The sequence below is a fragment of the Manis pentadactyla genome, chromosome 3, assembly GCF_030020395.1.
Source record: "Manis pentadactyla isolate mManPen7 chromosome 3, mManPen7.hap1, whole genome shotgun sequence".
In the NCBI taxonomy this organism is placed as follows: Eukaryota; Metazoa; Chordata; class Mammalia; order Pholidota; family Manidae; genus Manis; species Manis pentadactyla.
Window position 1 is genome coordinate 45,328,464 of NC_080021.1, and position 26,131 is coordinate 45,354,594.

Here is a 26,131-nt window from a genome sequence, read left to right on the forward strand (position 1 = left end):
ATTTGCCTCTAGTTCTACTTTGATCTTTTTCTCTCCTTCACAGAAAAATTCCTAAAACAGAATTGCTTAGTGTTCTGGGAGGAATTGTGCCCCTCTCTAACCCCCCACCAAGTGTGGAAGCCCTAAGCCCCTCAGAATGTGACTGTATTTGGAGGTAGGGCCTTTAAAGGGGCGATTAGGCTAACCCAAGGCAGTCTTAGTGGGCTGACTGATATCCTTACCAGAAGAGGACGTTAGGACACAGACAACACAGACAGAGGTAAGACAGAGGGACAAAGGGAGAAAAAGAAGGCAGCTGTCTGTGAGCCAGGGAAAGAAACCTCAGGAGAAACCAGTCCTGCCGACACCTTGACCTTGGACTTCCAGCCTCCAAAACTGTGAGGATATAAGTATCTGGGGTTTAAACCACCCAGTCTGGGGCTCTGTTAGACAGCCCTAGCAAACCAGTACCTTAGGCTTTCTGTCTCTGCGGCCTCATCTCCTAGTCTCTTCGTGACTGCACTTCCTCTTGCCAACCCGCTGCAGTGAGGAACCCACAGTCACCAGCACACAGAGCTGCTCACACAGAAGTGCCGCTGGCGCTGGCCCGCCACCCTCAGCTCCTCTATGCGGCTCGCTCTTCCCTTCCGGAGGCACCTCGCGGGTCCCACATTTCCTCCCTCCGATCGTTCATTCCTCTCACTGGCTGCTCCTTCCCACTCTGCTTTGCTGAGCATTCCTCATCTTTCTTCTAAATGTCAGAGGCCCAGGCCCCGGCCTCAGCCCTCTTTCCTCTCCACAGTCTCTTCCTAGGTCGTCCCATCCAGTTCTATGGCTTTAAACATTATTAAAAAGCTGATAAGTCACACTTTTACATCACCAGCCCCCATCTGTCCCTTGAGCTCCAAGCTCAAATATTAAATTGCCCAGAACACTTCCCCTTGGATATCCAAAAGGCATTTCAAGCTCAAATTGTCTGAAACTCCACACTACTGTCCCTAATTTACTGTCTCAAAATGTACATCACATTTAGAATGAAATCCAAACTTCTCATCCTTGCTTGCAAGTTGCCTCATGACCTTTCTGACCCCATCTCCCTCCATAGCCCTCCCTCCCCACCCTCCAGCCACACTGCGGCTGCACACCTGTGGGGCCCTTCATGCCTGCTTCCTCCCGCCTCTGCTCTGAGTTCCTGGGCAGAGCTTCCCAGAGCCTACTTGCTCTTTTACATCATTCAGGGCTTGGCTCAAAATTCATCTGGAGAGGCCTTCCCTGACCCACTGTCTTACATGTGACTCTCCTGGAGGTTGTGGAACTCAGTACATTAAGTTTACACTGAAAACATTTTAGTGAGCTCGTACCGTAGTGCCAGACATTATAGTAAATGCTTTACCTGCGTGGTCTCACCTCAGAAGCACCTAATAAGACATTCTTATCCACATTTTATAGGTGAGAAAAGTGAGCCCCAAAGAGGTCAAACCCAAGGTCATATAGCTTGCACTAAGGTCTGATTCCAAAACTAGTTCTCTTAACTATTTGGTGCAACTTCTTCTCAGTTTAAATGCTGTTCTTAATTATGGACATTATGGCTTCTAGATTGGTTTCAACTGCACTTGTGTTTGAGCAGGTAAAGTGACTCGAGTTTATCACTACATGCTGGGGAGGGGCTTACTTTTCGAACTCTGGTTTAAAACATTCAAATAATACAAAATGCAGGTTAGGTAGGGGCAAATAGAGACTTATTCAAGGAGATGAGGCTATTTTGCTTGCAACCTTGTTGGTTTTTTGGAGCTCAAGTTCTCAGAAGCTAGTAAAGCTTTTAAGCTTTAGTTTTTTCCTTTAAAAAAAAATCCTATTTCCAGGGTGATTAGAAATAAAATCCTTAACATAAAATCCTTAGGAAAAGGTCTATGTGCTGGTGAGAACAAACATTTATTGAACTCCCACGTGTCTCAGGCCTTCCTGCTTTCATTTCTCTCTAAGTTGACATTCTTTTCTCTCTTTTATAGTAGAGGAAACTGAAGCACTCAGAAGATAAGTAACTGTTCTCATTACATAGCAGGAACTCTGCTATTTCCTATTCCTTGCTCCCTTACCAATAGCACATGTACCAAAGTGGTTCTGTCTTCCCAACATGCAACGCAGTTGATTAATTGAGGCCTTCTGTGAGAAAATCCAGGTTCTGTGTGACCTGTTATCAGGGCTCTGAAATTTAGGTCCACGTTATAATGACAAACATGAAAACTTACTTCTCATATGCCTTTCCAGAAGTGTTGCAAAATCCAAAAGACTCAAAGGTATTTAAAGTTTCGTGGATAGTTCTCTTCAACTCACAGACCTATGGAATACCATAGCATAAACCATCAGATGCTAGATCATAGCAAATTCTCAGTAACACTGTTGAGCCTAACAGTCTATGCCTTGAGCACAAGGACTGTTCTGCTGCTAGCTTTTGCATTAGCTCTTCTGGCTGCCTGGGCTGCCTCTTCCTCTTATGCCCTCCCATTCTTGCTGCTCAAATGCCATCTCCTCAGAAAAAGCCTGCCTGACCATCCTACCTCTCCCCAGCCTCTCTAAGCCTTTACCCAACTTTGTTTTTCTTCACAGCACTCATTAAATTATATATTTACTTGCTTGTGTTATACCCTCCACTAAATAGAAGCTTCCTGAGGGCTGAGAGTTTATTTTGTTGACTGTTGTATCTCTGGTGCCTGGCATAGAGGAGATGCTCATGGAATAATTATTGAATGAATGGATGGATGCTGTGAACACAGTAGGCCTGAGTGAATGGGTGGACAATGTCCAATATTTATGGGGCTATACTATTCATAGCCTCCCTCTGTGCTACAGAGAGAAATGATTACTCCTATCAAAGAAGAGTAAAGAGGGAGAAGAGGACCCAAAAGAATAGAAATCAAAAACCCTCTTGCCTCAGATTGTCACCATGCACAGGTCTGGCTTTCCCAAAGCCATGAAACGCTGGACATTTAAGAACACAAATTAATCTTACAAAAATGTAATGTATATTTAAAATAGTTAATTCCAGCAAAAACAAGTTTTCCTTAAACAGGCAGACTACGTAGGCAGTTTGTAGTTTACATAAGTGGCAGTCATATTGGCTGTGTCATCCTTCTGAGAAGAGCAGAAAGCCCTTAAATTTAGTCAGGGCTTTACAGAAACTGCAGAAACTGTTTCAGGTCTGGGGGACTGGCATCAATCACTCCCAGTCCCGTGTATGCTGCACGGCTCCTGAGGGCTCTTCCCCAACACTGCTTCCGCCTCCCTCCTCCTTTGGTGCCTCAGCCAGAACACAGACTCTTTCATTATAAGGATTTTAGTTCTAATCATCATGTGGATATAGGGTTAAAAAAAAAATCCTATCCACTCATGTGGATATAAGGTCTTGAAAATCTATTACACATAGGGCCCTGGTATCATTTCTGACTTCTTCCTGATATGGTAACTGACAGCGCAGTTAGATGACTGTTCTCCGTTTTTATCTCAGGAAGTTGAGTTCACCGAACCTCTTGCTTCCCTCTGTTCCAAGCTTTCTGAAGACAGGTGTTTCTTTCCTTCTCTTAGGACAGTAGATTTTACTGGAATGCCAAGTAATTTTTCTTCTAAAATGCAGTTAAAAAAAAATCCTCCTGTCAATTTACCCTAAGAATGCAACAGCCCAGTTTGAAAAAGACAGATGCACCCCTATGTTTATCGCAGCACTATTTACAATAGCCAAGATATGGAAGCAACCTAAATGTCCATCAGTAGATGAATGGATAAAGAAGATGTGGTACATATACACAATGGAACATTATTCAGCCATAAGAAGAAAACAAATCCTACCATTTGCAACAACATGGATGGAGCTAGAGGGTATTATGCTCAGTGAAATAAGCCAGGCGGAGAAAGACAAGTACCAAATGATTTCACTCATCTGTGTAGTATGAGAACAAAGAAAAAACTGAAGGAACAAAACAGCAGCAGAATTACAGAACCCAAGAAAGGACTAACAGTTACCAAAGGGGAAGGGACTGGGGAGGATGGGTGGGAAGGGAGGGATAAGGGGGGGAATAAACGGGCATTACGATTACCATGTATAATGTGGGGGGGGCCACAGGGAGGGCTGTGCAACACAGAGAAGACAAGTAGTGATTCTACAGCATCTTACTATGCTGATGGACAGTGACTGTAATGGGGTTTGTTGGGGGGACTTGGTGATGGGGGGAGCCTAGTAAACATAATGTTCCTCATGTAATTGTAGATTAATGATACCAAATTTTAAAAAAAATCCTCCTGTCTTTCCCAGATATTTGACAACATCCTAGATGGACGGTAGAAGCCCAGCTGACCATAATTGCTGATAGATAGATTGAAAACCACCTAGGCAGACTTCACTTTCAGATTCTGCTCAGTACAGACTGTACACCTTGTTGCTTTGTGGGCCAAGGTTGCCCTGAATAGCCACCCTCTGGGGCACCCCACCTGCAACTTGGTAGGAGACAACACTCTTTAGCAGCCTTGATGCAGCTGGCAGGGCAATGACCACAGCTTGCCTTTGAAAAGCAGGAGGCAGGGCATTAGCTGTATTGTTTCAAGATGTTGGCATAAATGTGTCCTGTGGCCCTTCGGAACAAAACTCGAGGTTGAATCCCTTTTGTCAGGGTAGATAGAAGAGTGTATTCAGCTCCATGGAAAATGGACAGGAGGACTCTGACAGATGGGAAAAGGATCACCCCCACAGCAGGGAGACAGCCTGGAAGTGGGTACTATAGCAACCCACAGAGAATTATCCTTTGAATTAAAGGATGGTTGGATTCACTGGATCTGCCCAGGCAAGGAACCTGGCTGGGTCTTTGTCAGTCACCAGATGAGAGACTGGTTTGTAGCTGTGTGATTTGACAGCTTGGTTGTGTTCAGACAGCTCTGTGCTGTGGAGCTGACATTACTCTGGAGTCTCACTGCATGTAAGTATGTAAACTAGTGGCATACAAGGAGGGACCCAGTGAGAGCAATCCACTCTGGGTGCAGGCAATAAGCAGTGAGTTTCTGTGTGTGTCTATAAAGAGTTTTTAAAAATTAATAAAACTAAGCAGACATAAAATGGGGGGGGGGGGCACGGGGAGGGCTGTATAACACAGAGAAGACAAGTAGTGACTCTATAGCATCTTACTACGTTGATGGACAGTGACTGTAATGGGGTATGTGGTGGGGACTTGATGATGGGGGGAGTCTAGTAACCATAATGTCCTCATGTAATTGTAGATTAATGATACCAAAAACAAAATTAATAAAACTAAAAGTCACTTTGCTTTTTGTCATTTTCATGCTCCAACAGTTCCAAACAACATACAGTGATAAAATACTTCTCCCTGATAGGGGCAGACTTCTCCCACACCTCCTCCTCCTCCCCTTTGTTTCCCCACTGGGATAAACAAGCATTAGGTGGGAAGATTACAAATCAGCAAGAGAGTAAACAGAAAGCAAATGTTTCCTGAGGTAAGATTTTTTAAAGTGTTATCCCCCAAAATCTCTTTTGTGGTTTAGAGAAGGCTGATCTACATGGTATGGGCCCTTCTGGTGTTTAGCTTTGTGTTTCAGTTACCTGTTGGTATTTTTAAAACCATCCCAGTACTTAGCATCTTAAAACAACAATCATTTATTTGCTCATGATCACATAGGTTTGGCAGGGCTCATTGAGGATAGCTCATCTCTGTTACATGTGGTGTCCAAGGGATTGGAACTTCCTAGGGGGCATTTTTTCATTCACAGGTCTGGTACCCCAGCTGGGACTGGCTGAATATGTAGGGATTGGCCAGGGATCACTCTCTTGCCACATAGCTTCCTCCGTAGAAACTATGCTGTGGTCTCTTATATGGTGGCTGGCTTTTCCCAGAGTGAGAAGCAGAAGCTGTTGAGGCTTGCTTAATGCCTGGTCTTGGAAGTCCTAGAACATTATTTCTGCTACATTCTATTGGTCAGAGCATTCACAGTACCAGCCCAGATTCAAGGGGAAGAAAAATAGATTCCACTTCACGATGAGAGAGATTGTTGTCACCATCTTTGGAAACATCGTCTAGCTCACATTGTTTTCTCTATCATAACAAGGTATGTATGCTTCATATTTTACCTTTAATGATGATAAACCTTATCAAGATGGAAAAAGGTAGGTCTCAATTTCTTTATGGGTTGAGTTCATTCCCCTTGGTCCTTGTCCCGCTGCAACAAAGAATTGAAAGGCAGAGACACAATAGTGAAACAGAGGGAAAGTTTTATTTGAATACACTCCAAGGGAGGAGCAGGCCAGAGTCAAAGTAGACAAAGGCCTCCATCTGTTAGGGGAGAGGCCTATATACTGCTTTCTAGTTAGGAGGCACCTCTTTGATTGACAAGGTGGGGTTATGTGATTTAGAGGTCTTTCTGTATAGTCATCCCTCCAGTGAGCATGTCCTTTCTCCATGCTGAGGTGTCATTTGGGCAATTCTTAGTTCTGTTCGATTGTGCACCCATTGGGATCTGGTTGCGGAGGAAGTTATCTCCCCGAAGGGCTTTGTTGTCTTCACATGGGATGCCCTGCCTGGGCAGAGTTTGAGCAGCTTTTTTCTTTGAACTTTATCTTCCCCTTTTCCAGCTGCTTATGTCTATCTTTCTACCTAACATTCTTAACAATTTTTTCAAAAACTTAGACCCTTATAGTTATTTATGCCTTGATTCTGAATGGAAAGATGGTCTCTTAATTGATTCATAAGAAGAAACAAGAAATATGGCGCCCAAACATAGCAATGACATTTGAGGGAAGATATCAGGATGGGCCTCATTTGCCAAAACCTAAAATCCAAAGCATGTGTGAGATTGTCCAGTACACAAGTTCAGCCTTGGTCTACCTCCTAAGAAAGTCAAATGGTGGTATTTTAGTTGTTACTCTTGGGTGTCAGACAATCCCCTGCACTTTGACTCACATCCTTTTAAGCCAATATTGTTGGAAATGGACTGACCACAGGATTCTTTTAAGGGTCAGAATGTAAGTCTTTCAGATACTATACTATATGATTATGCAGAGTTGCTATACATTTCCTCAGGGGTCAGATAATTGCATCTCAATCCAAACAGGATCAAGATGAGACCAGAGATGCATCAACAGTAAATAATCCAGTGAGCAGGTAGGCCCGGTGTGAATGCCAAAGATTGCAGATATATAAACAGTACAATAGAGGCCAAAACCTCCCCGAGTCATGTGAGAGCTTGGATGCAGAGCCTGGGGAAACAGCAGCTCTCCCAGCTCTCCTTCCTCCAGGGTCCTTCTTATCTGGGTGCACTGGGCCCTCCAGGCCCCTGACCTCTCTGCCTTTGGGCCTGGTCGCACAGCCTCCACTGCCTCACGGCCTCAGGCTGAATCTGAGCCTTACACAAGTTCAGTCAGCTCCCAGGGTCAGCTTCCACAGCGAGGTCTGGCCTGGATCCTCCTCGTAAAAGGTTGGCTGGGCCAACATCCCCTATACCTGGAGCAGATTTTCCTTCCCAAGGCCAAGAAGTGGGCCTGCCTAACAGCGCCATGTCTACGGTTTTCCCCCTACACTGGCCTGCGTGGGCCTCTTGGGGTCGTTGGCCGCCATCAGTCTCAATGCCCTTTAATTTTCCTCTCACGGCAAAAAACGTGTCCCTTTGTTCCCCAAAGCCTCGGCCCCTCACTTCGCCAAAGGGGCCGCTGGTGTTGAGGCTCTTCCTCTCGTCCTTCCCGTTCTTCCTCACAGCCCTGTTCGCCCCCAGCCCCATCTCTCCCCCGTCGCAGTCTCCTCAGAGCCAGACCCCCTGCACCCCTTTCTCTCCCTTCCTCCCTCTCGCCCTCTCCTCGGCGCTCCGCTCCCGGCTTTTGTTGCCCGGGCTTGTTTCTAACTTGAGCGCGCGCCGGGCCGGGCGCCAGGTCACGTGCGTTGGTGACAACCTCTCGCGGGGCGGCCCCCGGGCGCCCGCGCCGCCGATTGGTGCTGTCGGGCCTGGCGCGGCCCTGGGGCGGGCGGAGCGGCCGATCAGCTGTTCCGAGCGCAGCACAACAACAAAAGGAGCGAGACGAGCCGGCGGCGCCCCGCGCCGATTCACCGGAGGGCCGGCCCGGCATCGCGCCCGTCGTCCCGTCCGGGGAGCCGCATCTACCTCAGCAGCCCCGCGCCCGTGCGCGCCGGGCCCCCCGAGCCCAGCGGAGTGAGGCGCCCTCTGCCTTCGCCGCCGGCCCCGCTGCGGGCCGGGCCCACGTAAGTGCGGGCGGGGCCGGTGTCCAGGGCACCGCTCGCCCCCGGCCTCCGGCTTCCTGCCCTCGCTGCTGCCGGGCCGGCCGCCCACGCCCTCGGAGGGTCCCGCGGGCTCGGGGCGCGGGCGGGGACGGTCGAACTCCGGCGCCGGGTGGCAGTTGGGTGTTTGGTTTCTGCCTCCTCCCGGTAGCGCTGCCTGTTTTCTTGGCCGCGGAAGGAACCTCCTCCTCTTTCCCCTCCTCTTCATCCCCTGCACTCACCTCCCCCTGCCCGCGGCTCGGTGAGGACCCGGCGTCCGGGGCTCCTGGATCCGGGGGCGGCTGCCACCGCCCCGAACGCGGCTCGCGGCTCCCTGCGTCCCGGGCCCTGCGCTCCTCGCCGCCGCCCAGCCCTCCTAGCTCAGGGTCGCGCTCGCGAGCACTGTAGGCCCCGCGGTGACCCGCCCCGAAGTGCCCTCCTGCCCGGTGCAGGTTCCTTGACCCTGCTCATCTTACACCTCACTATTGGAGGTTGCACCTGTGGCAAGAGCGCTTTACTTGCCCATCATAATTAAAATCTTAATCATTTTGATCACTCAGGCTGATGGAGCGCTTTTTGTGCGCCGCGTACAATGCTGAGGGCTTCGCACGCGTTGTCTCAGTTGATCCTCACGAGAATCCTATGAAGTAGGTAGGCTTTATTATCTTTTGGATACGAAACCGGAGGCCCAGAGAGATGAAGTAACGTACTCAAGGCCACACAGCCAGTTAAAGGGAAATGGTGTTTTCTCTTTCAAAGTTGGAGATGAATTTTAGCGGAGATCCCTCGTTTTTATTTTATTTACTAATTAGGCTTGCTCATTATCTTCTGTGTTAACTCCAATTTAGAGTAGATTAAGGAAGGTTCCCTTTCCATGTGTAACTTCCAAAGACTTGGGCATATGTTGCTAAAAGAGCTTTTTCTGAATGCAAAGTAGTTTTGGGAAAAGGGGAGCAAAAGTGACCCATGGGGTCATTGTACAGTAATAGTAATGAGGTGCCCCAAGATCCTGAAATCATTTGCTTGGTAATTGAAATGCATTTTTCATTGCAGATATGAAAAGCACTGGGAAGATATTGATTTTTAAGTTACAACCACTACAAATTCTGAACTGGCAGCATAATTTTCAAAGGCCCCTGTCTGGAACCAGGACCTTACTAATTTCTATGACCAAGGTCTCTTGTTTTTTCATCCTGTCTTTTGTTGTTTTCTGTGAATGCTCCTTCGATTGCTCCCACGTGTTCCTCTCCTTGGAATGGCCCTACTTTCAAAATGGAAGGTTAAGAGGCTATGATTACCACTTACTGCTGTCTTTGTCCACTGACCTTCAGCCTTCAGGGCAGACAGTGGTGGGTGCCTGGAAGCACTATTTCCCTTGTAGCTGGTTGAAAAGGCTGGGTAAAAGTGGAACAAGCAAAAAACAACTTTCTTGGCTTGGTTTTTTTTGCAGTTGAACTCAGATTTAAATTACTTGACTCAGCATATTTATTCTAAACTAGTGAAAGAGGGTGGGATAAAAAAGAAAGATCATTTTGAGGCTTCTATTCAGTAAAGATGTGTTAGTCTAGCCACCTGATATTTCGAAACTGTCAGGAAGCCACAAATGTACACAGTTAAAAGTCAGATCGTCAAAGCTGTGGGTTTTTTCAATTTAAAAAATGTTGATTTTGGAGCCGCCTACTGGCAGCCAAAACCAACTGAACAGTACTCTTCCCTCAAGTTGGTAGGGCCAGAGCTGAAGCTGGAAGAAGCTGAGCTGGAGAGATCATCTGCAGGGGGAAGCAGGGCCCTTGGAACCAGACAGACTTAACGCTCTGTGCTGCCTCCATGACTGACCAGCTCTGTCACTTTGGAGCAAGTTACTTAATTCCTGAGCCTCAGTTTCCCTATTAGTAAAATGAGACTCCCAAGTCCCTTAGAATAAGTATTCAGTGAATTGTAGCTCTAATTATTATATAAACATTGTGCAGATAAAGGCACCCAAACCCAAAGATGCTAAATAACTTGCTCATAGTCATACAACTGGCTTGGAATGTTTAGTATTCCAAGTTATATTCAATATCTAATATCCCAAGTTAATATTTACTGGCTGCCTGCTATGTATCAGGAGCTATTCTAAGTGATACACACATAATCCTAACACTGGCACTACCCTCATTTAGGGATGAGAAAACTAATATCCTAAGAGGTTACTAAACAGCCTAGGTTCATGCAAGGGGCAAAAAACAAAGCCCAGATCTCAAACACAGCAGGCTGACTCCAGAGCTACACTACCTGTTGGTTGGTTGTCTCAAAAATGAGAGAAAATAAATTTTACTAACAAGCTCTTGCAGACGAGCAACTCCATTTCTAAGTTCTTAGACTAGAGTGCTCTTCCCCATAAGTGTTAAACTCAGCCAGCTTTCTCTGCCCATAGAGTATTGCTACTCATGTAATAACATGAAAAACACTGATGATGAAATGTTAAGTAACAAAGCAGGATACAAAATTGTACATTCACTAGATTACAACTGTGATAAAAAGAAACCTGTGTAGAAGAAAACACTGGAGGAAATACCCAGTATATTAACAATGATGGCAACTAAGGCAGTGGAGTAATTATTTTCTTTATCTTTCTAAAGTTTCTATAATGTATTTTTGTTCATTTTATAATGCAAAATACTTTTGTTTAAAGGAGGGGTAGAGGCATTTTAAGCCAGCAAAACAGGGACAAAGCTGCCTTCTTGAAATGCTGGGGCCCAGACACTTTGTTTCTTTTCTTCCATGGGTGAGACTGCTTTGCAGAAGTTGGTTGGTTGAGGTTGGTTACTAGTGAAAGTTTGCAGAGTGTCACAGAGAAAGCAGAGCTACCCCACCTAGCCTTCTTTGCCTCTGCCTCTGCTAAATTCCAGAGCTATTTGTAAATTCCTCTTTGGACACATGCTGGGATTTTGCTTTAGTTTTATCATTACCCTGGAGTTGTGAATTTCAAAAAGTAAGTGGCATATAGTGAGAAGTGGGGAGTCTGAAATTCTGCTTTGACTTTTAGCTCCCCTAGAACGAGCCACATCAAAAGTCTCTGTTCCTGGGCATGAGCCAATGTGCCTGGGTAAGGGCAGTCTCTGGGTCTTAGTGGAAGGACAGGCCATCAAGATTTTAGAAAGATTTTTCTAGAATAACACTGCACAATAGAAATGTGAGCTATGTGTATATTTAAATTTCCTGGTAGCCACATTAAAAGATGAAAAAGAAACATGAAATTAATTTTACTAATGTATTTTATTTAGCCTATCTCAAATTACTATTTCAAAATGCAGTCAGTATAAAAATTACTGAGGTAGTTTACATTCAGGGACACTAAGTCTTTGAAGTATACTCTAGTATATTAATTTTACACATAAAGCACATCTTAATTCAGATGTAAAATTTTCATTGGAAATACTTGGTCAGTTCCGAACATACTTGCTAGTTTTCCAAAAATCGGCTTGTCAACTTTAAAATTTTAATTTTAAGTGGATTAAGGTTAAATAAAATTGGTGATTCAGTTTCTGAGTCACACAAGTCATATTTCAAGTGTTCATTTGCCTCATTGTGCCTGGTGGCCACCTCCCTGAGCAATCATGGCTTATCAGGGTCTCTCCCACCACTCCTTGTCCTTTGTGATGCCTATAGAAAGCAGGGCCAAAGGACCTTAGCATATAGGCCAACCTCACATCTTATCTTCATTGTGTGAGAAGTCTGAAGAGAGTGAAGGGGTGGTCCAACACAGTCTCCCCATTTTTCCAAGGGTGAGACCAGTGCTCAGAAGGCCTAAATTGTTCAGCCACCTGTGGTAGAGGCAGGGTCAGACCCTCTCGTGCTGGTGCCCAGGCCAGCGCTCCTTCCACCCGTCCCCGAGACTCCTCCACTCTATGTCCTTCCCATGGGGCCTCAACAGGAGTGTGGCGTAAATACCAGCAGAGACTCAGGAGCAATGAGGATGAGCTCTCCCCTTCCCTGCAGGCTCCTGAATACCCTGCCCACTCAAGGTTGGTTGCCCTTAGCCTCTGACTGCAGGAAACCGAAAGAAGATTGCCCTGTGTTGTGCAGTGCAGAGCTCCTCCAGAGATACCATTCGCATATTCCAGGCATAAGCCAGCTTCCACCATGTGGGTGTGGAGCTGGAGCCAGAGCAGTTTGCAGATAGGAACCCACAGCTGCCCCACCATAGGGACCCCAGCTATGTGTTCTGCCTCATAGCTGCTACTTCACTAATCTGGGTCCTAATGACTTACGTCCACATGACATCACAGGTGGAGGACCAGGTGCTCATTTATGAGCAAGCGTTCCCCTGTGGGGTGTTCCTGCCCCACCCAGCATCTCCAGCTTCCCAGCTGATGAAGGCCCTCAGTCCAGCCCTATACTCTGGATAATTGGGATTTGTCTCTCAACTGGTTCAGCAGACAGAATTGTATTTAGGACCAATATCTGTCTCCATAATTTAAGACAAATGGGGAGGATATTTTGAAATTGCTTTTTTCCCCTCACAGCTTGTATGCACAAAGCCTTTATTTACATCAGACCTTGTGACAGCTCATTTTTTGTGGTATAGCTAACACCACAGTAAGTCAAGCAAACTACATAGCCCTCTTTTCTAATAATTTACATAGAACATAAAGCTGAATTAGAATTCTCATGAGTTCCAGCCTTTATGATCTGCCCATGTTGCTTTCCAGAAGGGTTTCAGGAGGACTGTTATGCAAGTGACACTTCCTGTTTTCCCTCTTTTAATAATTAATGGCTGAGGATGACAGATTTTGGCCACAAAAATGTCCAAATGTCATTTATTTGAACACACATTTGTACTGCACATTCGTAGTAGCATGCCAAACAGTTATAGCAGTCCAGTTTGCATGTGAAGATTGAACCAGAAGTCTCAGCTGAAGATTCTAACTACTACACCCAAAGATGATTGTTTTGAAAGTGATATGTCAAGAGTTTGAAGTTAGATTCAAGGCTGACGCCTGTTGAGATAAAGAAGAGTTCTTTAGCAAGATGCTTTTCACCATCTCGTCTCATGACTTTTGTTTTGGTATCATTAATAGACAGTTACATGAGCAACATTATGGTTACTAGATTCCCCCATTATCAAGTCCCCACCACAAATCCCTTTACAGTCACTGTCCATCAGTATAGTAAGATGCTATAGAATCACTACTTGTCTTCTCTGTGTTGTACAGCCCTCCCCATGCCCCCGCCCCCCTACATTATGTCTGCTAATTGCAATGCCCCTTTTTCCCCTTATCCCTCCCTTCCCACCCATCCTCTCCAGTCCCTTTCCCTTTGGTAACTGTTAGTCCATTCTTGGGTTCTGTGAGTCTGCTGCTGTTTTGTTCCTTCAGTTTTTCTTTGTTCTTATACTCCACATATGAGTGAAATCATTTGGTATTTGTCTTTCTCCACCTGGCTTATTTCACTGAGCATAATACCCTCTAGCTCCATCCATGTTGTTGCAAATGGTAGGATTTGTTTTCTTCTTATGGCTGAATAATATTCCACTGTGTATATGTACCATGTCTTTATCCATTCATCTGCTGATGGACACTTAGATTGCTTCCATTTCTTGGCTATTGTAAATAGTGCTGCAATAAAGATAGGGGGTTGCATAGGTCTTTTTGAAACTGGGCTCCTGCATTCTTAGGGTAAATTCCTAGGAGTGGAATTCCTGGGTCAAATGATATTTCTATTTTTAGTTTTTTGAGGCATCTCCATACTGCTTTCCACAATGGTTGAACTAGCTTACATTCCCACCAGCAGTGTAGGAGGGTTCCCCTTTCTCCACCTCACCGACATTTGTTGTTTTTGTCTTTTGGATGTTAGCCATCCTAACTGGTGTGAGGTGATATCTCATTGTCTTTTTAATTTGCATTTCTCTGATGATTAGCGATGTGGAGCATCTTTTCATGTGCCTGTTGGCCATCTGAATTTCTTCTTTGGAGAAGTGTCTGTTCAGCTCCTCTGCCCATTTTTTAATTGGCTTATTTGTTTTTTGTTTGTTGAGGTGTATGAACTCTTTATATAATTTGGATGTCAACCCCTTACTGGATATGTTATTTATGACTATATTCTCCCATACCGTGGGATGCCTTTTCCACTGATGGTGTCCTTTGCTGTACAGAAGTTTTTTAGTTTAGTATAGTCCCACTTGTTCATTTTTGCTTTTGTTTCCCTTGCCTGTGGAGATAGTTCATGAAGAAGTTGTTCATGTTTATATTCAAGAGAGTTTTGCCTATGTTTTCTTCTAAGAGTTTTATGGTTTCATGACTTACATTCAGATCTTTGATCCATTTCGAGTTTACTTTTGTGTATAGAGTTAGACAGTAATCCTGGTGTTATGACTCTTAAAAGTTTCTGTCATCCCATTTGTGTTGACAGCACCCAAAGCTGTGCTCTCAGGTGAGACCATGTGCTTGAACTTCAAAGCTATGTTCAGCTGCCTTCTAGATGTCTCCAGGTACATGACTTTTATATTTCCTAAATCTAGTATGTCCAAGATGCCCAGCCTGTTCTTCTGCAGCATTCCTATTCCACTAAATGGTCCCACCATCCTCCCAGTTGGCCAAGCCATAAACCTGGGTCACCCTTGACTTTTCCCTTCCCGACTTTTCCCTTCCCTCAACTTCTGGCTTACAAGGTGCTACAGGTCGTATTCCCACCTTCCCCTATCAGCCTGCTCTACTGATGGTCCACCTGGATCTTGAGCCATACAAAGGTGCCACATTCTCAGTCTTCTGCAGGTTTTCACAGTGTTCCTTCTCCCCCTTCCTCCATTCTTGATCTCAGCCACTCACAATAAAGTCGACTGTTGCAGGTTCTTCCCTGACCTCTACGTGCATAGATCTGAGGAACATGGTATTTCTGCTACTATCAGGAATTCATCACAGAACCTGAGTCACTACTGTCTCCCTCCCTTGTGCTGAGCACTACACCTGATGCATAACAGATGCTCAGTAAATATTTGTAGAATAATAGTTGACATTGACTGAGAACTTTGTGTGAAGTGCCTTGCTAAATAGGTTGCCTGCATTATCTCATTTCACAAGAGTAGGATTAGGAAGACCATCTACAAGTGTGATAGGCAGAGTCCGGAGAGACACCAGGTCAGCTTCAACTAGAATGAGTGGGAAAGCAGTAGGCAGGTTCAAGCACATGTGTAGTTTGAGGCAGCAGAACTTGCTGAGGGGAGGGTGGGGACCAGGGGGATGGTAGGGAGCAAAAGGAATCAGGGGTAACTGCTAGGTTTTGGGGCTGAATAACTGCTGGATGCTGCTGCTTCTAACAGTATGAGTAAGAAGTTTGTGGGGGAAGAAGCTGAAAGTTCTCTTTGGTATGTGTTAGCTTTGATATGCCCATCAGGTAACCACGGAGAAATGGATACATAGATTTGGAGCTCTGGAATAAGAGCAGACAAGACTGGAGTTCCTCAGAACTCACCAGAACTCCATGAGGTAGAACTGCCAACTGAAGTAGTGTGACTCCCTGCCTCACACAGGGTATGAGCAACAGAGCCTGCCTTTGAGTCCAGGCACCCCTGACTGCTGGGCACCCCTGCTGCCCCTACACAGCCAGTGGTAGTTTACAGTTCTAGTCGCCCTCCACCTCAGTCTGGTCCAGTAACTTTCTCCATGCCAGCTGTGAGAATGTTTTGAAGGTCAAATCTGATCTGCCTACAGATTTTAAATGTAATTAGATATGCTTAGAGTCATGCAAGAAGAACAGAGCAGAGGAGAAAATGCACCAGGGGAGGATGAGGGCCTGGCATACTGGTGGTCACTGGGCTCTTGGTTCATTCGGCAGTTTTGGGGCAGTTGAATATCTAACAGCAAAGTCAGTGATAGTGTAGTTTTTGCTCCTCTACTTAACAGAAAAGCAGTATTTCAGCTTGTACTACATTATTCAAAATTATCCCTTAATATAAAAGCACAGATATGAAAAAGAACCATCTCCTTTCACATTTTAAGGTACTTGTAGGTTGTGTTTGGGGACTCAAGAGACTGGGTGTCTCGTGTTTGACTTACAGGAAGGGAACTGCTATAGCTGTAGGCTAAGGCAACTGCTTTCATCCATGGGTGTGAGTGTGTGTGCTCCTAAAACCATGTGCATAAATTAGGTAAATACACGCTGATTTTAAATAACCTTCTTCTGTCTCATTTTAGGGATAATGACTTCTTGCTTCTTGGCTAAGTTACCACCTCCTGCACTTTAATCTCCTGTTGGTGCCATCAGGCTGACTGAAGACAGGGTTTGAAATCTCAGCTGTAAAGAAATCTAGCCAAAGTCTCAATCTTGCCTTAACAATGTTCCAGAGACTGAATAAAATGTTTGTGGGTGAAGTCAGTAATTCTTCCAACAAAGAACCAGAGTTTAGTGAGAAAGAAGATGATGAATGGATTCTTGTTGATTTCATAGGTAAGATATTCTCAGCCCTTAAGCATCAGAGCAAACATAAAAACTCTAGCATCTCAAATTTTGCATAAATAAGCAGTGACTCTCAAGGTATTTACATCTCAAAAGTAAATAAACAAAAGGTTATCTAAAAAATAATTGCAGGAAACATCCTGTGCCAGATAATCAGTCAGTGAAATTGATTGACATCAGACTTACTAGTTTTGCAAACACCCTGATCAAATCAGAGGCATTTTAATAGAAAATCCTCATGCTAGATGGATAGTAACCTATACAGCTTATTATATTTGTTTACTCAGCAGATAAAAAGTCTTAAAACCATTACTGCAAAGCCAACATAATCATACCTCACAGTGATACATACACATTAGGTGCTCAGAAATTTTATAATCATTATGAGTGAATATAAAGAGCTTTGCTTCTGACTTAAATAAAGGGAAGAGTATGAGCATCAACTAACAGTACCATCTCTTCTTTTTCTGTGCTCTGAATGTGATGTCACTGATACTCATCCTCCTTTGGGACTTCACCAACACATGTGGACTACGGTCTAGACACTTGCACTGGGTTCTCAGCAGCAGAAGACGAGGAAGAAGACATCAATGATGAGTCACCTACTGAGCACTCTTCAGTCTTTTCCTGTTTACCTGCATCTCTTGAGTGCTTGGCTGATACAAGCGATTCCTGCTTCCTCCAGTTTGAGTCCTGTCCAATGGAGGAGAGCTGGTTTATCACCCCTCCCCCATGTTTCACTGCAGGTGGGTTAACCACTATCAAGGTGGAAACCAGTCCTATGGAAAACCTTCTCATCGAACATCCCAGCATGTCTGTCTATGCTGTGCATAACTCCTGCCCCAGTCTCAGTGAGACCAGCTGTGGGACTGATGAATTTCATAACCCAAGTGGTCCCAGGTATGTTGTTAATATTTTACGTTCTCCATAGGCAGTCTGCTTAGCATGCATTTTATTCATTTCTACTATAATTCAAGGCTAAGTTTTTAGAAGATGAAAGCATTCTTTTTAGAGATTTATGAAAGTATGTGCATGGTGTACGAGTGGTTGGTGGAATGAAAGAAACTTGTTCATTTCACATTTTCAGAAAGGTTAGTTATAGCATGGCCCCAGTGATGTCTCATTTATAACATTCCATTACTGAAAGAAAAGAATGACACCTCTGCTAAGTATCTTAGAACATAACTGGCACTTTACAGACCAGAGCATGTGGGATATCAAATTTGACAAGAATAGTATGTCTTTAAATAAAATTCTTACTACATTATTTCCTAGTAGTCCTAACTAAGTCACATTAAATGGCACTTAGCCTTGAAAACTGAGAAACCTTGAGCATGAAGTAAAATGGCAGTTTTATCAAACACTGTTGCTCAAAGAGTTATTTTCTGCCTTACGGAGAGGAGAGATTTCCTACCCAAATTATGTTTTCTTGTTATGTATGGGTCCTGAGTGGTCTGAAAGGCTCTGAGTGGCAGATAAGTTGAGGGCCTGGGAAGTTTCAGGGGGAGTGCCTGGTCAATTAAGATTGATGTGTTCCAAAGCAAATTTACAGATTCTCCATGACCTTTATCCAGGAATATTCTCAAGATTGCTCTCCCCCATTAAAATAAAGCTAATGGCCATGTTAATTAACAAAGTCAGGCTAGTCCATGATGCGTGTTCCCTATGGTGTTACAGTATTTTGGAAATGCTGGCATTGACTTCATTCCCTTAATACCTGTCAAGGGTACAGGTGAATTGGAATCTTTGGAGCAGTTCAGAATATTCCTATGGTTATGGTTAGTCGTCTCATCCAAAGGGCTTCTTTTTGGATTGTCCAGGCTCCAACTCTATTAACTGGACCAGTGTATATATCTTCTATTATTTCCTGTTTGCCGAATATAAACAAAAACCCAGGCAGCTTATTAATTTAACTTTACCAGAGTTTGCTGCACTCTCAAATCTTAATATTATAATCTTGTATGAAAATAAACACATGCTTGTACCAAACTGGAAAAACAATTTGCTTATATAGTTACCCAGGCTTCATATTGAATAGGATCTTTGATGGGAAGTGTTAACTTTAACTGGCACTTTATTCATCGCTGTAAGTTTATCAAGAGGTCAGTGTTTCAAGCATGCCAACAAAAATTTAAAATATAGTTTTGGGGGAGGTGGTATTGATTTAATTGACTTACAGTTGATTCACATTTAACTTCTTCAGTTCTTAGAAATTCTTCCCACCTGATTCTGATCTTACCTCTAAGGAATTCCACTCAAGAATTTAACATGACTAATAGTCAATTTAAACTTACTGGCATTGGCATATTTACTTCTCAGTGTTTAAAGTGTGTTTTGTGTGTATTCAGCAGCTTTGTAAATAACTAATTATTACAGAAATATTATGTATGCATTGCATAAAATTAGAAAGTGAAAATATGCAAAAATTTAGAAATTCGGAGTGGCATTCTTGCTAGTAAGAGATGAATACTGTTAACACCGTAGGGCGTGTCCTTTCAGGTTGTTTTCTCTGTATGTACTCATGAACATGCAGATGTACACACATGCACTAAACACTAAACACACACACACACACACACACAAACACATTTTTAACCTACATGGGATCATATATATATATATATATACACACATACAAAAGTATATACTATTTTATAATTTGCTTTTTTAGGCTATGATCACCATCTTTTTTCCAGTAAATATTTCACTTGATCTGCTACCCAAACCATGCTTAGATTTCCCTATTAATTCCCCACTATAGTATTTCATCCAGTTTGGACAAACCAACATCCAGTCCAGAACCATGCAGTGCATCTGGTTATGTATTGCAATTTTGATGCCATGAGAATGTTCATTTTTAACATCCTGTTATTGCATCTTGTTGTGTGTTTTGATATAACACATAGGATAATTAAAACAAATATGTACTTTTTCATACATAAAGTATCAAAAGAACACACTTAACTTTATATGAGTTCTTTCTGAGTATAGGAAAGTACTGCAAATTATTAGTTTTATAATAACAAAAATTTTTTTTAACATCCTTATTTTTGAATTTCAAATTCTTATAAGACAGGCCCACTAAATCAAGGTAGACCAGGTGTTACTAAAATTAGGATGGCTGTGTAGTAAATACCTGTATTTTCTGAACAGGAAATAAATATATATCTTTAGAAAGTTAGATTGCTTCCATTCCTTCTGTTCTCGGTGATATTACCATAAAGCATGTAAAAAATACAGTGCTTCATAATTACAGATAGGCTTCAGAGTGTGTGTTTTATAGCATTTTGGCCTTTATAAATATTGTTTGTGAAGGTTTATATGCTATCATAATCTTGAATTAAGTAATACATGTGCCTTTAATGACCCATAGTAAACCAGTTTAATAAAGAAAAGTTGGCCACATCCTAACGGTAAAATTAAATAGCATTTTAAATCTTACTAGTGATTTAATAGTTCACCATTTAACATTTATAGGGCCAGGAAAAGCTGCTTATAAGACTCACTGGCACAGAGTAAGTATATTCCCTTTGAGACTGTGTGATATGTGTTATCATTTGAGCAGGGAAGCTAAGGACTCAAAGTGCCCACCTTTTAAAAACCACTGTCCTTCTGTTAACTTATTTCTATTAGTTTCTTATGTGACCTGCTTTAATTCTATTTTAAAAATACAATACATTGAAAGGTAATAGTGTTTTCCTTTAGTGACTATAAGCAGAATATGTAACTGTCCTTCCTGTGTAAAATAACCCTTAAAACTCTTGATGTTTTTGCATTAATATAGTTTAGATCTATTTGATTAGCTTGTATTATAGAAAACATATAATAATCATGGTTTGTTGTCATATTTTAAGATAATGTGTTCTTCAGAGGGTCTTTATGATATTGCTATGCAAATATCATTCCAAAATGTGCCCTGCTGGATATAAATTAAAAACTTAAGAGTTCTCTTCTATATTAAAAAGGTAGGTTTTTATCTAGAAAAGTGTTAAATGAGTAGAATTTCCTTACCCATATTTCTTTTAAATATAGATTTAAAGCTTGTTTCCTAGAACATCATGCTCATAGACAGAAAACATCTGTGAAGGTGCTATTGGCACAGGGCATCGGTATTAACCCTGCCTCACAACCATGATCTTTGGAGTAAGACCTGTGTTAGAATCTTGATTGAGTCAGTTAATAATTCTAACCTTAACATCACTGAGCCTTAGCTTTCTGATCAGTAAAATTGGGAATTAAATTTTTTCCTTTTACAGTTCTGGTGAGAATTAATATATAATAATATTTGCAAAAGAGTTGGCAGATGCAGATACTCAATAAATGTTAGTCCCCTTCCCAGACAAACCATAAATGTGTTGCTGTGTAATTGAAATTCACTCAAAGTGTAAAGCATTTTTTAAAAATAGTAGTGTACTTAATTAACCACCTGTGAGTTATATGGCATATTTCTATGAAAAGTTGTCTTCTCCTTTCTTACCATTATCAGTCAATACAGACACAAAATATATACTTGTGTCAGCCATGAGACACTAAGTTAGTCTCATTCAACCATAAACAATGTTGCATACTGAACTGCTACATAACTTTCAGTTTCCTTAATAACATACTCTGTTATTTAATACATGCCATTTTTTTTCTGTTTCAGAGTGGAAGCTCAGAATGAAATGGGGCAGCACATTCATTGCTATGTTACAGCTCTTGCTGCTCATACAGCTTTTCTGGAACAACCCAAGAGTTTTCGCCCTTCACAGTGGATTAAGGAACATAGTGAAAGACAGTCTTTGAACAGAAATAGCCTGCGTCGCCAAAATCTCACCAGGGATTGCCACTCTCGGCAAGTGAAGCACAATGGTTGGGCTGTGCATCAGCCCTGCCCACGTCAGTACAATTACTAAGAATTTCAAGTTTGGTTGGTTGGTTTCTCTCAGTTTGTGTATATGGTATGGATGGGTGTGGATGAGCATGGATGGATGGTAAGATGCTGTCTCTTCACAGCCAACTGATAACCAGTCACATAGTTTTATCAGTGTGTTGAGACACTATCTTGAAAACCAGATTTACATGCTGTGTATCACATAATGCCTTGCTCTTAACATTTACCTTCCTGTAAATTTTTTCAGAATTCTTTTGGGAACATATCAATACAATTACAGTGTTTTGGTGTTTGGGGGTGTCTTTAAGTCTATTAAAATGTACCTGAGTTAGCATTTTAAAGACATTTCTTCCCAAGTATACGTCTAGGCACTTTTCAATTTCATTTTATTCTGCATTACTTAATCTTTTGAGTAAGCAAAAATTTATTCTCAGGGTCAGCCATACACTTTATTGACCAGTACTTGATAATCTTTTTTGTATATAATGAATTCATTTTTACACACTAACATGAGCATTAACAGGTGATAGTTGCCATGGATATAATGGAATTATGGCTGAACTTTCTTTTGAAAGAAAACTTGATATATTTCTGTGTGAATGGGTTTCTTTTCCCCAGATTAGCCATGCAGTTCATTTTGGAATTCAGGTACATTAAGTGTTAGTGAACAGTGCATTCAGTAATTCCTATGTGACTGTGTGACGTGGTACAGACAATATAGGTATCATGAGACAGAAGCACTTGTCTCACATGCAAAGAGGTTAAATTAGACCTGTGAAATTGTATTTGGAAAAATGTATGTCTCTAACTAACCCATTATTCCACTGTTTTAAGTCGTTTGGATTTTTTTCCTACCAGCTCTGCCCACGCACCACATCACAACAGCTATAAATTCAGAAGTACTTGTCCAGGCACTTAAGTGATTCTCATTTTTATCTGCCCAAAAGGAAAGAGACAGACTTTGTATTTCTGATGCAGTGATAAGCCCTCTGCCGTGGAGCCTGTCCTGCCAAATGGCCAGCCAGGCTGACGGTGAATTGTTGGTGACATACTTCCATAGCATTTAAATGAAGAGTGACAGTTTGGCTTCCTTGAGTTTTCAATTTTTTTTGTTTTGACTTGGGCTTCAGGCAGAATCTTTAACCACTTTGGCCTGTTTCCTCCACCAGCAGGGGAGTAGTGACATTTACCTCCCTCACAGTTGCTGTGAGGACTGCATATGATTTGAAGTGGGGTGTCCAAAACTGAGCCTTGTGTGAAATGCCAAGGGCCTCTCTACTGAATCTAAGGACGGCGTGGGAGCTGTGGTGATTCTTCTGCCACAGTGTTCTTCAGAGTGTTGGTGCTAATGAGGCCAAGGTGTAGGGTTCCAGTCACATGGAGGCCGGTTAACTCAACACAGAGAAAAATCCATTTCTTACCTCTAGCCACTTAATTTTTTTTTATTAAGGTATTATTGATATACACTCTTATGAAGGTTTCACATGAAAAAACAATGTGGTTACTACATTCACCCATATTATTGAGTCCCCCCAATACCCCATTGCAGTCACTGTCCATCAGTGTAGTAAGATGCCACCACTTAATTTTTTTAGCAGTTGTGATGGGTTTTGCTGAGCCATCCACAATCTCACCCTGCTTTCTTCTGAAATTAAACACATTTACAATCCAAAGAAAATTTACTGACAAAACAGTAGTATCACCTTCATAATCATACCTTATTTTTCTATTCCTCAGCAACCCTAATTAAATAAGTACATGTCTATACAAGGTTTTCAAGGGAAAAAGCAGCATAGAGTTATGTGAAGTATTACTGTACCTTTTTAGTAACCATGGGAGACTTTTTTAAGTTTAGAGCTGTGTTCTTTTCTAACCAGACCGGGATGTTTGGAGTCAGAAGAGGTCAAATAGCAGGTAATGGTGGCATTAGATTGTTCTTCCACTGGTGGTAATGAAGTGCCAGAAATGTCTCTTTAGAACAAGAGTTTAGATCCCTCTTCCCTCCTTTACCCCTTTATTTATTTCTTTTCTAAGTAGGGCCAAGTCTGTAAAGTTTTGTCAAACTGAGCTAGAAGTTATTTTGTTACTATTTGTGTTTACCAGAGTTGGAGATAAGGTAGAGTTTTCTTGAAGGTGTGTGTTTTACACCATGTCTGTTATAGGGCCATATGTTGGTAACTTGAAAATAGACCAGCTCAATGTTTCCTGGATGTAAGCCTCTGAATGGGGGGGCCTCTCTTTTCATATATTACATGCAAGTTGTTAGTACCTCACAAGCTACAGAAGTTCAGCCTGATAATTTGTTCGGCAGCATGAAACAGATTTGTATATAAAACTGCAGTGGTCTTTTTTTTACTATTATTCTTTCAGATTTCCTGATACCTTAAATATATTTACATCTCTATCAGTTAATGACTTTTTATTTGCCTTACCTGGGCCTAGTTTTTTATATTTTATACCTGGAAAGCAAATAATTTCAGTCTTCAAGATGTTTTTTTCAGGGTCAGAGCCACCTGTGATATCATACTGTGGTTTCTGTATCAGTATCTAAGGTTTCTGTGTGAAGTTGGCACATGTAAGAATTGAGGAAAGCAATTATGTAATTCTTGAAGTTCTTGGTCATTAGGTGTTAGACACCTACTATGTGCAAGATGACCGCAAAAAATGATGCTGACCTGTTAAGTATTCTTTGAAACATGGCCAAATGCAATTTATTATTATTATTGCTATTGTAAATATTAGTGGTTTACAATGTGTATTAGTGGATATTCCTTAAAAATTCAAGCAATGAGAAATAAGACCCCTCAGAATTCAGTGCTCTATTTCTAAACTGATAATACAGAATGATACTTGGCTAAAGTCTGGAATATGTGGTGCACACAAGCAGTGCTTCATGAATGAGTTTCTTAGTTTTTATAAGGCGCCATGTCTCAGAGTTAGCCTATGTTTATTGCTTTTTCTTCCTTAGCTAATTGAATTATGTACTGCACTTCAATTATGTAAATTGAAGATTAACCGTCCATTATTTATCTTCTGTGGCAATGCATTTATATGGTTGGTTGGGTAGGGAATTGTTTTGCAGAAGGTGCAACGTGATTAGATTTTTGACTTCCTATTCCAGGGAGCTTTTTTTACATTAATTTCTTATACATTTTTCCAGTTTCCATGCAAACAGTTCCTGTTTACATACCTTCTCTGTTGTATCAGTAGTTTGGTTCTAGTGAGGAGTTTGCTTAAAACTTGAGAGGGCTATTCAGCATCATCTCTTGTTTTTACTTATCAAATCTGTGTAATACACTGGTTTGTAATCTTTACATCATCATTGAATCTGATTATCTTTGCTATTTCTCTTCCTCCTCAAGAAAATATATTGTCTTTATATACTCATAAGAAAAAAGAGCAAAGGAAAGTATCTTTCTTATTCTCATTTTGAGTTGGAAAGGAAATGAAGGACTTCAACTAGAAGATAAACATTTAAATAGATTAGTTGAGAAAGTTTTAAGAATTTTGAAGTCTTAGTTTTTTTTCTTAGAATCAGTTAAGAGACTGCTCCTTGTACTGGAGATACTAGCATATGTTTGCAATGTTACCTTAAAACTTTCTTTTGTAAGGCCCATATATACTGGCTAAATTCTTTTAAAATTTGAGCTACTATCATGGATGGTTTCACTGCCAGCAGCCATGTTGATGCATTATAAACGGCATCCTTATCTACTTATTTTAATGCTTAAAATTTTATATAAAATGCTTTATTTAGAAAATCTGCACGATGCAGTGGTGTCAGCCTTGCCATGTATCAGTTTCACTTGAAATTTGACACCAGCTTTAGTGGTTCAGGGTAGAGGAAGACGTCCTGGAAAGCATCCAGATGAGGGTAGCCTTTTCTGTTTGCAACAGTATCCTTTACTTGGGAAGAGAAGTTAATCCAAGGAAGGCAGCTTAAGTGGTAGTGTTTGGTTCATCATTGAGAATTTTCTTTACATTTTAAAATCGTGTGATTGTTAAATGCCAGTTTTGCTCTGTTTTTTTTTTTTTTTCCTGAAGTTTTAATATTCTGTCTTTGAACTTCTAAAAACCAAACCAGTCCTCGGGGGAGATTAGAGGTGTGTATCCAGGCTTTGTGTGTGTGAGTGGTTTTGCTTGCTTTTTGGTTGTGTTTTCCTCCAGGGGCTGGGTTGGAACTTCAAGCAATCATTGTGTGTGTTATTTTTTTTTAAAAAAGTGGCTTCAATTTTTTCTCAAGTAAAATTGTGAATACATTTGCTTTTCAAGGCTAGGGCATCAATCAGTTGTAGAAACTAAAGAGTACTGCAGATTGTACTATGTGCCTTCTTGATGTGTTTCCAGACACAATTTTTTTTCAACTTGAAAACTCAAAGGGACATTTGGTTAGCTTATATACTGTACATCAATCTATGCATAAAGGGCAGCTTGTTTTCTTGAGCCACTGTCTTGTTTTTTTTCCGTTTTTATAGAAAATTTTTATACTGATTGGTTCATAGATGGTCAGTTTTATATAAGGACTAAACAGTACAGCACTTTGCCAAAAATACATGTAGCATTGCTTCAATGTGTTTTAACA

The 26,131-nt window shown here is 41.8% G+C and overlaps 1 protein-coding gene across 5 annotated transcripts; it reads left to right on the forward strand.

Moving 5' to 3' along the window:
- The first annotated feature begins 8,010 nt into the window (after positions 1–8,010).
- Positions 8,011–25,758, forward strand: TP53INP1 (tumor protein p53 inducible nuclear protein 1). Of its 5 annotated transcripts, none has more exons than XM_036875380.2 (6): positions 8,011–8,225; positions 8,801–8,891; positions 9,294–9,415; positions 16,415–16,667; positions 17,219–17,576; positions 21,322–25,758. In XM_036875380.2, the coding sequence occupies exons 4-6, from the start codon at positions 16,556–16,558 to the stop codon at positions 21,569–21,571; spliced, it is 720 nt and encodes a 239-aa protein (XP_036731275.1). In that variant the 5' UTR covers positions 8,011–8,225; positions 8,801–8,891; positions 9,294–9,415; positions 16,415–16,555; the 3' UTR covers positions 21,572–25,758. The 5 variants fall into 5 exon arrangements, with proteins under 5 accessions (XP_036731275.1, XP_057353866.1, XP_036731276.1 ...); XM_057497883.1 differs by having other exon boundaries at positions 8,801–8,887; XM_036875381.2 differs by lacking the exon at positions 8,801–8,891.
- Positions 25,759–26,131: the final 373 nt, after the last annotated feature.